Genomic DNA, 14,581 nt, shown 5'->3' with positions numbered 1-14,581 from the left:
GCAAAATATGCAAAGTAACATATTCTATACCATAAGGCTATGTACCTACAAAAGGAAAAGACAGGGCGTCTCTCTTGATCATGAACATGATCATGAACATTATTTGCGGCCGTCATTATCAATAAATGACTGTCTTTTGGCACTAAATTGATAGCCGTTCAGAGAAACTGTTTGCATTGTTCTATTGTGGGAACATAGCCTAGAAATGAATAGTTATGTGAAAATTCTAATACAATTTATTAAGAAGTTAAATGAGGGAAATATTTATTTTCTTGCTCAACTTGCTAGCTGACTGTGAAATAAGCTTAAAGAGAACCTAAACTACTATCTAATTCTAAGTGTCCCTACTGTAAAAGTGTACTTGTCACTAAGTGTATTTATAAATACAATTTTACTGTATCTGTATCTAATACTGTACCTAATCCTGTGTCCCAGTTCTGTAATATCTCGCGCCGCCATCTTGGTGACATCACTGCGTTCCTGCGGTGCTTTTCAGCTCTGATAGGCAGTGGCGTCACTAATATGGGGGCACCTGACATTATAACACTGGTATAAAGTAAAGTTGTGGATACAGACTGCAAAGGCAGTCTGTATCTTTATAAATACACTAAGGGACAAGAACTGGGAGACGTAGTAATACACTGCGTATTGACAGAGTAGCAGGCAAAGGATCATGGGATCCCATTTCGCTGCTCTGCATGCTCCTCCGGGTTTGGGGTGACTTTTGAAAAAAGTCAGCATAAGCCCATCCAAAAAATACAAATATATATTAACCGGGGGCACAAAAACAATTAAAGGGAACCTGTCACCCCCCGTGCTGGGGTGACAGGCTCCCGACGAGGGGGGCGTGACTAGCCGCTGAGGAGAGAAGACGTGTTTGCCCTGAGCTCCTGCTGTATTGGCCTACAAGCGACGGCTACTCTGCTACTTGGACATTTTGACTACTGCCCGGGTAAGCCTGACTCCCGGTATCATCCCCGATGTCAAGACAGACATCACGGAAAGCGACAGCGGCTGCCCGGAGGCGACAACAAGCCTCCCGACAGACCGCACCACCTCCACAACATGGCGCAGGCTCCTGCACGGATCCTATCCTGGATTGTCTGCTAGCGGCTGCCGGAGAGGGGTGGCAGACCCCTCCGGCACGCAATGTTTCAACGGGGGGGGGCGCTGGGGAGAACCCCTGGAGGTTCCCTCCCGGGTCCCGACATCTCAGCATTCTGGTGATAGAGGCACTAGAGGGGACGGCTCCGCTTCTGGACGGCAACACAACAGATTGTCCCCCACGGCTCCGGAGTTTGTACAACGACAGGGACAGCAGCTGCAGACCCCACGCTCTCCTGTGACAGCTGTAACCCGACTCTCTGCTGCTTCACTTCCACCGCAGCTCACAATGACTGAAGCTGTTAACCCTGGAGGTAATCAACAGGCTCAGCATACTTATCTACTATGTGGTGCTGATGCCCCTGATTTTGTTAGCATGAGCGGCCTGGATGACTTGCTGGACTCTTCAATGCCACTGACCATCCACTCTCTAAAATCTATTTTGCTGACGATGCAGAGTTTCATGCAGGATGGCTTTAAACATACTATTGCAGCCATCAAAGTCTCTGTTCATGTTATGGAAAAGAGAGTGCAAAGGCTAGAAGGGGCAATGGCTGAGTTTGTCTCTAATTATAACACCTTGATTGAGTCGCATTGGACTCTACATGAGGAAGTGGATCACCTACGCAACGTACTAGCAACTGTGGATGATCGTTCTCGAGTACATAATGTGAAAATAAGGAGAATCCCCGAAGCTATCTTGGCTCCGGACCTCTCGCAATTTGTCCAAAGCCTTATTAATGAACATACTCCTCAATACGTCTCCAAGGATTCTAGTATCGATTGGGTGCAACGGGTACCTAGGCCCAAAAACCTGCCCACTGAGGTCCCCCGTGATACCATTGTTCGCATTCAACATCTCCGCACAAAATCTGCCTTTCTTGCCGCAACTAGGAAGAGCAAGGGACTTGTACATAGGAACGTAGCGATTTCTGTATACTCGGACTTCTCGTCCACTACCTTGAACTTCCGCAGATCCATGACCTCATTCACTTCTGAGCTGAGGAAACATGCCATTTCTTATAAGTGGAGCTCCCCGTCACATCTGACCGTGTTTAAGGGAACTGAGACTTTCGCAGTTCATGACTTGGATGAAGGGCTACACCTTCTGAGAGACTGGAATTTACCACCAGACACCTGTGGAGCTACTGTACCTTCAGACCCCGGAGGGGATGCGACTGCTGACTGAGAATTCTACATTTCGCTTACTTAGTGACTTGGATTTATAAGCCTGTGTCCTCAGCACACTTCTGTTACACTCTGCTACGATATATTTTCCCTGGCAGTTAACCGTTAGGTCCAGCAGATAGGTCTAAAGGCCCTATTCCACGGGTCGTTTAGAGGAGCAATATAGTTCGTATTCGGCCGATATCGACCGCTACGAACGATATTCGTCCCGTGGAATAGAGTGTAACGATCAGCCGACATCGTTCATGTCGGCTGATCGTTGCAGTCGCTTGTTTTTCAACATGTTGAAAAACAAGCGACTGATATAGCAGCGATGTGCTGCCGTCGCTCGGTTGAATAGGAGCATCGGCAGCAGGCGCTGCTGTATCCTATGGGCTGCCCGGACGATCAGCGATCCCCCAGGCAGCCCCCCCAGCAGCTCCCCGCCGCCCCTCCCGCACTCACCCGCTCGCTGACGCCGCGTTGAATAGCGGCGGCAGCGAGCGGGGAACGAGGAGCAAACGAGCGCTAATAGCGCTCGTTTGCTCCTTCAAACGACTCGTGGAATAGGGGCATTAGAGATTCTGGCCAATCTACATGTCCTTCTTTCCCTTGGCTTTTGTTGGACTCTGTGCCCCCTACGTCCTATTAGCTCTTTCCATCTTGAGCTATTTCACATAGCCTAGTATCACTCTAGGCACTTGTGTGTCTGTTTTTTAATTGTAGATGTTTTCTCTTTGTTATTTGTAGATGTTTTTGGCTCTCTTATACACATATGTTTGCTTTCTCTTTAATATCTACAATTTGTTACTGTTGTACACTTGTCTGTTTGTCCTGTATGTCCCCTTGATGTTTTCTCCCCCCCCCCCCCCTTCTTTCTTTGGTTTGCGCTATCTCCTATGTATGTGCCCTTATCAGTGTTCATGTGCCGCATTTGTTACACACCTCTGCTTTTATGCCCACTATAACTGCTTTTACAGACGACTTAAAGCGATTATAAGCTCTTTGAGTCCACGTGGTAACGAAAATGGTTTATATGCTTCTGTATGTTGCTGTTTTACACATTATTGTTAAGCATTGTTCCTTTTGTCATATAATTTGCTTGTATGTTCCCACATTCCTTCCCCCTTAGGCAACGTTGCATGCGGTATTTTCATCTTGTTGTTTTATTTCCCCCCCTCCCCCCTCTTACCTTCATCCTCCTGTTTCCCTTACTCCTACTCCCCCCTTCCCCCCCTCCTCCCCTCCCTCCCCCCCACCTCCCGGTTATAGCGTCTTTTTGCGAACAAACTTTTGGCAACTGATGTTATGTGAAAAATTTTGTGTGCAAAAATCTCAATAAACATATTGAAACAGACAGGCTCCCGACCCCCCGCTACAGCCCCCTATACTCACCTGATCCCGCCGGGTCCCGCTTCTGGATCCGGTCGAGTCACGGAGATCTCAGCCGCTGCAACCCGCTGCGCGTGCTGAGGGATGAGTCCAACGCTCACAGAGAATGACTGAGAGTCCAGCCCTCCGTCATTCTCTATGAGCGTTGGACTCATCTCTCATATCGCGCGCCGGGCTGCAGCGGCTGATATCTCTGTGACCCGACCGAATCCAGAAGCAGGACCCGACGGGATCAGGTAAGTATAGGGGGCTGAAGCGGGGGGTCGGAAGCCTTTCACCCCAGCACGGGGGGGGGGGGGGACAGATTCCCTTTAATTGTATTTCGGACAAAATAATGTTCGTAATTAAATTAAAGACTTTAAAAAAAGTATATCTCTTGTTTTTTTTTCCTGAACAGACTGGCACTGGCGTAATTCCCAAGCACAGCGCCGGTCTATTCCTGAGCACTGGCCTGGCATGATGCCCTGGGGGTAGGCCCACCAGCCCACATTGTAACGATCTCTCCTCCCCTCTGTGATGCAGCTTCATTAGAATCAATGGAGCCGCATCACAGAGGGGAGGGAGTTTCATCACACTGAAGGCTGGCGGGCTCACCCCCAGTGCATTATGCCATGCCGATGCTCTGGTATAGACCGGTGCCGTACAAGGGAACAAGCCGGTGGTTCAAAAAAAGGACCATGCCATCGGCATTCCGGCAAACCCTAAGCAATGTACCTTATGGTACAACCACTTTAAGTAGTTTAGACATGTTTTAACCTTTATTTATATGGTTCAGGAAGCTTGTTTTAAGAGAGTTAGATTTTAATTTCAAAAGTTTGGTAATGTCTATGCTAACCTCGATGACATACTGTAGTTTGAGCTACATGTTTTTTCTCTAGCTTGTTAGCAAAGTGTGCTCTTTACCATGGGAGATGTCGAGCCTCATTTGGCTATGAACGGGAAATATGTAACAGATGTGACAATATTTCATACTGATTAAATTTTAGCTCCAAATGTTCAATTGTTTGCAAAAATACCCATGTTGCTTATCTATCAAATACTATAGCTTATTTTCACTAATTGTTTTAACAGATGGCATGATAGAAGACCAGGAGGATTTAACCAACGATGAAAATGAAGTCTCTTCTGACAACTCAGAACTTTGTCAGTCATCACAAAAATATATCCTTAGTACCATCAAAAAAGAAACAAGGTACTGTGTTTTTTCTGAACCACTGTTAATTCATCACTACTACGATGTTCCTTAACTATTTCTGAGCCAAATAATTTTCTTTACAGTAAATGCAATACAGGGTGTGATGTCAATACAAGGTGTGATTTCAACATGCACAGTTTTTTGGTCTAAGTGGTCTAAAACAGCAAACAATGAGTGTGTTATTGTGGGAACCCAAGGGTGTTAGTTGGTATTTGCAAGGACAGGTGTTATGGTATTGCTGCAGCACTTGTCATGAGGCTCTAAGTTGAATATGCCTACTGGGGTCCCGAACACACCTGGTAAAGGAGTAGGTAGTTCCTAAGTGCAGTACAGTCATTCAGTGTGGTCATTCTTTCCTAGCTGTTGTCTATAGTGAAGCTCCTGGTGAAGTTGCAGGGATTTTTGAAGAGAAGGAAGGATAGCCCATAAGCGTGTATACCCGAATGACAGTAGCTGCTCCACAGGTTCACTAGCCTGCCATGACAAGGATGCATGAGTGCTTAGTTAACCCTTTCCTGCACAAGGTCCTGGGTGCCGCATGTAGCCCGGGGGCCGCGGCTATCAGCGATCGGACCGTGCCCGCTAATTAAGTCTTCAGTTGCAACTTCAAAGTTGACAACTGCATCTGAAGACTTCAGGAGCAGCTCCTTCCTGGTGTCTAGTGGGGAGATCGCTCCCCCGTGACGTTGCCACAGAGAAGCGATCTCCGTGACTGATGCTGGTCGGGGTCTGCACCGTAATGGCCTGATTCCCGGCTCGGCATTCGGTTGCTTCCGGCTGAAGCAGCCAGAAGCAAATGAGTGCCGATCTCATCGAACTATGCTTCATATCTATGCAGCATAGATCTGAATGAGAGATCAGTGCACTTATACTAGAAGTCCCCCATGGGGGCTTCTAGTATAAGTGTAAAAGTTTAAAATAAAGTGTCATTATTAATAAAAAAGCCCCCTCCCCAATTAAAAGTCAGAATCACCCCCCTTTTCCCATTTTATAAATAAAAATAAATAAATAAATAATTAAATAAATAAATAAATAAACATGTTTGGTATCGCCGCGTGCGTAATCGCCCAAAATATTAATTTATCCCATTCCTGATCCCGCACGGTAAATGGCGCAAGCGCCAAAAAATCCCAAAGTACAAAATTGCGCATTTTTGGTCGCATCAAATCCAGAAAGATTGAAATAAAAAGCGATCAAAAAGTCACATATGCGTAATCAAGGTACTTATAGAAAGAACACATCATGGTGCAAAAAATGACACCTCACACAGCCCCATAAACCAAAGGATAAAAGCGCTATAAGCCTGGGAATGGAGCGATTTTAAGGAACATATATTTGTTAACAATGGTTTGAATTTTTTACAGGCCATCAGATACAATAAAAGTTATACATGTTACATATCGTTGTAATCGTAACGACTTGAGGAACATAAATAACATGTCAGTTTTTCCATAGGACACACGGTATAAAAACGAAGCCGCCCCCCCCCCAAAGAAAAATATTTTTTTTTTCAATTTCACCGCGCATATAATTTTTTAATGCAAAAATTCAGCCTGTCATTGCAAAGTTCAATTAGTGATGCAAAAAATAAGGGCTCATGTGGGTCTGTAGGTGTAAAAATGCAAGTGCTATGGCCTTTTAAGCACAAGGAGGAAAAAACTAAAAAAACTAAAAAAAAAAAAAAAAAAAAAAAAAAAAATTAGCCTGGTCCTGAAGGGGTTAAGAAAACTCTGACAAGTTAGGTTCTGCATGCACTCGGGTGGCCAGGCCCTGGAAGGTCTCTCAGCGCCTGACACTTGTTCTGGCTCTGACTAGTACTGAAAACTGACTAAACTTGTCTACACTTGGCCTGCTCCACCTCTTTATATGAACCTTAGGAAGTTTACTGGTTGGTGAAGAGGACAGAAAGAGACTGTGACACTGACCTGATATAGGTTCCTAAGCAGAGGAGGGACCTTCTGTGAGACAGTGATAGACTATATAACCAACTCTCAGGTTGTGGCAAACAAGTGAAACAGCATAATTAACCCTTAATTAAGGCCCAGAATGTATGCTTCAGAACAAGATTGCAGCAGTAAATGCTTTACACTGTGGGGCACTGATAGGAGACCAATAAAAAAAAATAGAAACAAAGAAGATTGTCGGCAGAAAAAGACCAGTGGGTCCATCTAGGTCTGGGTCTGCCCTTTTAGCATTTCCATGCTTGTCTTTGGATAGATATATGTTTATCCCAGGCATGTTTAAATTCTGTTATTGTAGTTTTACCAACCACATCTGGAAGTTTGTTCCAGGAATCTACTACTCTTTCAGTAAAGTAATATTTTCTCACATTCCTTCTGATCTTTCCCCCAACTATCTGATCACTTCCTCATACCAACCATATTGGTATGAATTTGTATACTGAATGCAAGCCAAACTCATTTAAAATCAGTGCCTGTTTCACAAATAGCTGTCTCCTACTCTCCAGAATTTTTTGTTAGATCCCAAACTCCACGTTTGCCCATTGTTTTGAAATGGGATGTCTATCAAATTTATATAAGTGTGATGCCTAGTGTTCACATACTTGGAGGTGCAGACTATATTCCCACTGTGTAATAATACTAAGGAAGGCGTCCGTCTTGTAACACAGATGGACATTTATAATGATCATGATCATTATTACCGGCCATCTATTTAACGAGGAGGCCACCTTTCATGAATATTATTACTTAATGGGAACATAGCCATATAGTGTATATGAATGAATTATTCAAAAGAGGCTTAGATGTTGGACTTAATCCAATGTAACTATGGTATACAATAGTCATTTATCATTTCAAATAATAATTTAATTCCTGTGAAGTAAAACCCTTTTGTTAAACCCAAATTCTGTGTGTTCCCTACTAAACATATGGCTATAGGTACTCATTACAACATTTTACTTTTTATTAAACAACCATGTCACTATCCATTTGTGGAAAATGCCATTAAGCACAGATAACTTATTAGGTTTTAGTATTTTATTAAAAAATAAAATCACTGATAACCCATGATTTAAGTATTGTCTCTGCATTGCGGTTCTGCTGCTTTTGTATTTATAGAAAAAAAAATATAAGCACATTGCCTTCTCCTTTTGTAATGTCAGCTCTTCTCTTTGTTGTACATCCCAGGGATGTACTGTATTATTGTACTATAGTTTTCTTTGTAAATCCTGACTTAGGCCAATAGTATACCATCTTTGGCTTTAATGATGCTGGTATGATTGATTTTCTTTTCCCATACCCTAACAGTCATTTGGGGTCAAATCATAATCCAGTCAAAGGTCAAAGAGACACAAACATATTATTTCTACCTAACCCTTTAGGCATCCAGCCTCAGATGGCTCAAATAATTATAGTTATTTAATGAAATATTTTTATAGGTACATGTATTGAAAGTGCATAATTCACATAAGTAAAATGTCAATAAAACCCACTGTTGTCAGTGCAGCTATAATTTGGGTGTTATCTTTGAAAATTTACAGCCTATTACAATGATTTCCTGCTAGGATATAATTATCGTTTAACACATCAATTGAATTTATTATTTTGCTTTTAAAATGTTATTGTCCTGCTTGTCCTCAAGGGATCCCAGCTTTTTTTTCCTATGTTTTTTTCATGTTTGTGCATGACCACATAGAGGCCAACAGGTCTTGGTGGGGGAAATAGGTCATGGAGGAAAGACCTCAAGTGGCTGGGATGATTCATGGTAACCTGTTGGAATATATATGGTATAGACTGAAAATTGTGCCTGTTTATGAAACTACAGTATGAGCTATTCAGTAAGGACGCACATTGTCTGCACTGGGGATTAATTGTTTTTGAAAGACCTGAAAAGCAATGCCCACATATACACACACATATATATGTGAACTTAATGTATGACCTTAATGTACTTGGAAGAATGTTTCTAGTTTGTGTGTGTTCATTCTACTGAAAATCTAATAAGCATAGTGCCCTATTAGAATTGTCAGCCAAAATGACCTTTAAAAATTTCCCCAAGCCTAAATAGCACTGGAGGCAGGTGCAAAATTGCTATAAAAAAACTGTGATTTTTTGCAAATCATGGCGGAAGTGTAGCCAGGAGACAGTACACCACTCAAAGTAAAAGTCTTTTTGGGTGGTCATGGGCCCCCCAGGAGCTCAGGTCCCCGGGCTGCCGCCCGGAATGCCCCTATTATAATCCGCTACTGACTGGAGGCCCCAAATTCACAGGTGCACCTAAACACACATGTATGCATCCATTCATACATATAGGGGGAGATTTATCAAACATGGTGTAAAGTGAAACTGGCTCAGTTGCCCCTAGCAACCAATCAGATTCCACTTTTCATTTCTCACAGACTCTTTGGAAAATGAAAGGTGGAATCTTGGTGGAAAATTGGTTGCTAGGGCAGTTTCACTTTACACCAGGTTTGATGAATCTCCCCCAAATGTTTGCCTATTAAAGCTGTCTATTAACCCCTTAACATCCCATGACGCACCTCGTACGTACATCATGGCGGTGCAGGGAGAATTCTGAGAGGGGTCACGCCGGGACCCTGCTCTGAACGGCGTCACTCCCGGCTGCTAGCCAAATTGCTGAATAGCATAAGTTTAATATAAAATTATTTATTTTCCCCCAGTTTTTCATATTTTGATGTTTTTCAAAAAACACACACAATAGTGACATAACTTTGCCACTAACCTTACATACAATATGTCCCAAAAATAATTGTTAGCATACGTTAAAGCATTACAAAGCTATAACCACATAAAGTGAAACAGGTCAGATTTGGAAAAATTAGCTTGGTCATTAAAGTGATATTGTCACCCCCTTTCCATATAAGGAGTTCTAAGCACCATTCACAAACTTATATTGTGGATATCAGCGCCATAGGCCCCTCCCCCACTGTGACATTTTCGGCGGCCAGGCCCTGTCCTTAGATGGGATGGGCCGACCTAGATTCCTAAGCCCCCCGGTCAGCCTATTCCAATGGCTCTGGAGGGGGGCGAGACCTAGACATTGATGATGTTGTGGAGGGGGCAGGGCCTACCGTGCTGAGGTGGAGTTTCACTGCCATTAAAACCTGCCCCTACGGCACTGTCCACCAACAACAACATGCATTTTTGAAGAGAGAGACCATAAAGAAATCCTTTATACGGTAAGATATGAAATGTTCAAAATATAAGCTTAAGAATGGTGCTGAGAACTCCTTACATGGAAAGGGGGGGGGGGGGGTGTGACAATATCACTTTAAAGTACTTTACTTTATATTCAAGGATGCCAATAATGTTGACTGCAACTATAGGGTATTATCTAGAGACAGGTCAAGAAAGACTTGCCACTATTGGTGTTATGTCCACACATGTGTTTTAGAAAAGATGTCAAGAAAGGGATGAAAATTGAGGAAAGGTTATAAATGAGATGGCAAGAAATGCTGTCAAGAGGGCAGGTGAATAAGTGGCACTTGGAAATGGGAAACAAAAGTATTTGCTCCAAGATTAATAGGATTGTTTGTATCAAAAGAGGTCTGCAGGGTCAAGAGAGGTTACTTGATTATTGGTATTACAACGGCATGTTAGAATGAAGACAGAAAGATGATGATAGAAAGACATAGGTTAAATAAAGATTGATGTAAAAGTGGGGCCAAAATGGGAAAGGTTATGAATGAAATGGACAGGAATGGGCTCAAGATGACAGTTCATGAGGTGCGAAAACAAAATTAGGAAAGGAAGTCCTTGCTCAAAAAGAAGTAAGATTTCAGTATAAAAAGAAGCTGGAGATTCAAAGAAGTCACAGAATATATGGTTCTGGACTTAATAAATTTGTGAATTTAGCCTTAGATCTCAGTCTATGTGCAGAGTGCAGGGTTATTAAACTGGGAATAATAATAATAATAATAATAATAATAATAATAATAATAATAATAATAATTATAAGAAGAAGAAGAATAAGAATAATAACTAGATTTGCATTTCCAGGGAAATACATAGTGCTTGAAAAGAGCATCCTTTTACCAGTGACTTCCCTTTAAGAAAAACTTTAACCCTTGATACCCTCCCTTTAAGAGCGACTTTGGTACAGTCCCTTTAAGAGCAACTTTGGTATTGTCCCTTTAAGAGCAACTTTGGTACAGTTCCTTAAGGAGGGACTTTGGTGACAACGCTTTGAGTGACCTATATACTGTCCCTTTAAGACAAGATTAAGTACTTTCAGTTTAAAAGGGACTCAGGTACCACCCTTTGAAGACCAGCTTAAATACTGACCCTTTAAGAGAGGCTTGGCTACTGTCCCTTTAAGAGCAGCTTGTGTACCGTCCCTTTAAGAGTGGCTTGGGTAACGTCCCTTTAAGAACAGCTTGGGTAACGTCCCTTTAAGAGAGGCTTGGGTACCGTCCCTTTAAGCACGGCTTGGGTAAAGTCCCTTTAAGAGCGACTCATGTAATGCCCCTTAAAGAGTGACCTGGGTACTGTCCCTTTAAGAGCGGCTTGGGTACCATCCCTTTAAGATCGACTTGGGTAGCGTCCCTTTAAGAGTGACTTCGGTACCATCCCTTTAAGAGCGACTTAAGTACTGTCCCTTTAAGAGCGACTTGGGTACCGGTCTTTAAGAGCGACTTTGGTACCGTTCCTTTAAGAGCGACTTGGGTACCGTCCCTTTAAGAGCGACTTGGGTACCATCCCTTTAAGAGCGACTTGGGTACCGTCCCTTTAAGAGCGACTCGGGTACCTTCCCTTTAAGAGCGGCTTGGGTATCGTCCCTTTAAGAGCAGCTTGGGTACTGTCCCTTTAAGAGCAGCTTGGGAACTGTCCCTTTTAAGAGCGACTTGGGTACCGTTCCCTCAGCTCTGATATTTTACTGACTGAACTCTGCTACTTAAAATGGTAAAGATCATTGCTCGGTTACCAAGACAATATTACTCATGTCAGTGAGACAAAATCGATAAGGACCTTCCATCTTCTACGTCTTCTATTGGCCAATAGTGGACGTTGCCTGACAGGACCTTAGAGTTCCTATTGGCTGCTATATTTCAGCTATTTGCATATGTGCTGTGATTGGCTGTTAGCGTTTAGAGTGTGGCCATTATTTCAATGGGCCATTATTTTCTATGGGAAATTACAGGTCTTTAAATGTAAATTTCTTAAAACCGACAAATCCGATCGAAACCGAAAATAGATAGCACACCTCACACCGCCGAGGGCTTCGAAACGCAGTTTGAACGGAGTCTGTGCGCAAAGCGGTTCGGGCTGTATTAATCGCAGAAAAATGGCTGGAAGAAGAAGAATACGGATTACAATATAATACTAGATTTGCATTTCCAGGGAAATACATAGTGCTTGAAAAGAGCACCCCTTTACCAGTGACTTCCCTTTAACAGAAACTTTAACACTTGATACCCTCCCTTTAAGAATGACTTTGGTACAGTCCCTTTAAGAGCAACTTTGGTACAGTCACTTTAAGAGTAACTTTGGTAAAGTCCCTTTAAGAGCAACTTTGGTACAGTCCCTTTAAGAGCAACTTTGGTTCAGCCCCTTAGGAGGGACTCTGGTGACAATGCTTTAAGTTACTAATATACTGTCCCTTTAAGACCAGCTTAAGTACTCTCCCTTTAAAAGTGACTTAGGTACCACCCTTTGAAGACCCTTTAAGAGCGGCTTGGGTACAGTCCATTTAAGAGTGGCTTGGGTACCGTCCCTTTAAGAGCGACTTGGGTACTGTCCCTTTAAGAGCGACTTGGGTACCGTCCATGCTGCATGGCTGCCTCAGCTCTGATACTTTACTGACTGAACTCTGCTACTTATAATGGTAAAGATCAGTGCTCGGTTACCATGACAACCTTACTCATGTCAGTGAGACAAAATCGTTAAGGACCTTCCATCTTCTATTGGCCAATAGTTGACATGTGACTGTGTGAATGTTGTGATATATTGCCTGACAAGACCTTAGAGTTCCTATTGGCTGCTATATTTCAGCTATTTTCATATGTGCTGTGATTGGCTGTTAGCGGTTAGAGTGTGGCCATTATTTCCAATGGTCCATTATTTTCTATGGGAAATTACGGGTCTTTAAACAAAAATTTCTTAAAATCAACAAATCCGATCGAAACCGAAAATAGATAGCACACCTGTCACCGCCGAGGGCTTCGAAACGCAGTTTGAAAGGAGTCTGTCCGCAAAGCGGTTCGGGCTGTATTAATCGCAGAAAAATGGCTGGAAGAAGAAGAGTTCGGATTACAATATAATACTAGATTTGCATTTCCAGGGAAATACATAGTGCTTGAAAAGAGCGCCCCTTTACCAGTGACTTCCATTTTACTTTAATCCTGGGTGCCGTCCCTTTAAGAGCGACTTGGGTCCCATCCCTTTAAGAGCAACTTGGCTCCCGTCCCTTTAAGAGCGACATGGGTCCCTTTAGGAGCGACCTGGGTCACTTTAAGAGCGACGTGGGTCCCTTCGCTCTTGAAGGGACCCAAGTCACTCTTAACGGAACCCAGGTCGCTCTTTAGGGACCCAGGTCGCTCTTAAAGGTACCTAGATCACTCTTAAAGGGACCGAGGTCTCTCTTAATGGAACCATTTCGCTCTTAAAGGGACCCAGATCACTCCTAAAGGGACCAATTTCACTCTAAAAGGGCCCCAGGTCGCTCTTAAAGGGCCCCCGTTGCACTTAAAGGGACCCAAATGGCTTTTAAAGGGACCCAGGTCGCTCTTAAAGGGACCCATTTTGCTCTTAAAGGGACCCATTTCGCTCTTAAAGGGACCCAGATCGCTCTTAAAGGGACCCAGATCGCTCTTAAAGGGACCAATTTCACGCTTAAAGGGACCCATTTCACTCTTAAAGGGACCCAGTTCGCTCTTAAAAGGACCCATTTTGCTCTTAAAGGGACATATTTCACTCTAAAAGGGACATATTTTGCTCTTAAAGGGACCCAGGTTGCTCTTAAAGGGACCCAGGTCGCTCTTAAAGGGACATATTTCGCTCTTAAAGGGACCCAGGTCGCTCTTAAAGGGACCCAGGTCGCTCTTAAAGGGACCCAGGTTGCTCTTAAAGGGACCAATTTCACTCTTAAAGGGACCAATTTCGCTCTTAAAGGGACCCAGGTCGCTCTTAAAGGGACCCATTTTGCTCTTAAAGGGACATATTTTGCTCTTAAAGGGACATATTTCGCTCTTAAAGGGACATATTTTGCTCTTAAAGAGACCCAGGTCGCTCTTAAAGGGACCCATTTTGCTCTTAAAGGGACCCATTTCGCTCTTAAAGGGACCCATTTTGCTCTTAAAGGGACATATTTCACTCTAAAAGGGACATATTTCGCTCTTATAGGGACCCAGGTCGCTCTTAAAGGGACATATTTCGCTCTTAAAGGGCCCAGGTCGCTCTTAAAGGGACCCAGGTCACTCTTAAAGGGACCCAGGTCGCTCTTAAAGGGACCCAGGTCGCTCTTAAAGGGACCCAGGTCGCTCTTAAAGGGACCAATTTCACTTCTTAAAGGGACCAATTTCACGCTTAAAATATTTCACTCTAAAAGGGACATATTTTGCTCTTAAAGGGACCCAGGTCGCTCTTAAAGGGACCCAGGTCGCTCTTAAAGGGACCAATTTCACTCTTAAAGGGACCAATTTCGCTCTTAAAGGGACCCAGGTTGCTCTTAAAGGGACCAATTTCACTCTTAAAGGGACCAATTTCGCTCTTAAAGGGACCCAGGTCGCTCTTAAAGGGACCC

At 43.4% G+C, this 14,581-nt stretch overlaps 1 protein-coding gene across 2 annotated transcripts in view; it reads left to right on the top strand.

Annotated features, from left to right (window-relative positions):
* The window catches only part of LOC138800706 (protein unc-13 homolog B-like), a 133,333-nt gene that overhangs the window by 46,212 nt on the left and 72,540 nt on the right, over positions 1 to 14,581 (top strand). For both annotated transcript variants that reach the window (XM_069982608.1, XM_069982599.1), the window contains exon 6: positions 4,735 to 4,855. In XM_069982608.1, coding sequence (XP_069838709.1) covers positions 4,735 to 4,855 — 121 coding nt within the window. The remainder of the gene's footprint in view (positions 1 to 4,734; positions 4,856 to 14,581) is intronic.

Source organism: Dendropsophus ebraccatus, chromosome 1 (genome assembly GCF_027789765.1).
Source record: "Dendropsophus ebraccatus isolate aDenEbr1 chromosome 1, aDenEbr1.pat, whole genome shotgun sequence".
Classification (NCBI taxonomy): domain Eukaryota; kingdom Metazoa; phylum Chordata; class Amphibia; order Anura; family Hylidae; genus Dendropsophus; species Dendropsophus ebraccatus.
Note: the sequence above shows the minus strand (reverse complement) of the source record. Positions and strands in the feature narration are given on the sequence as shown.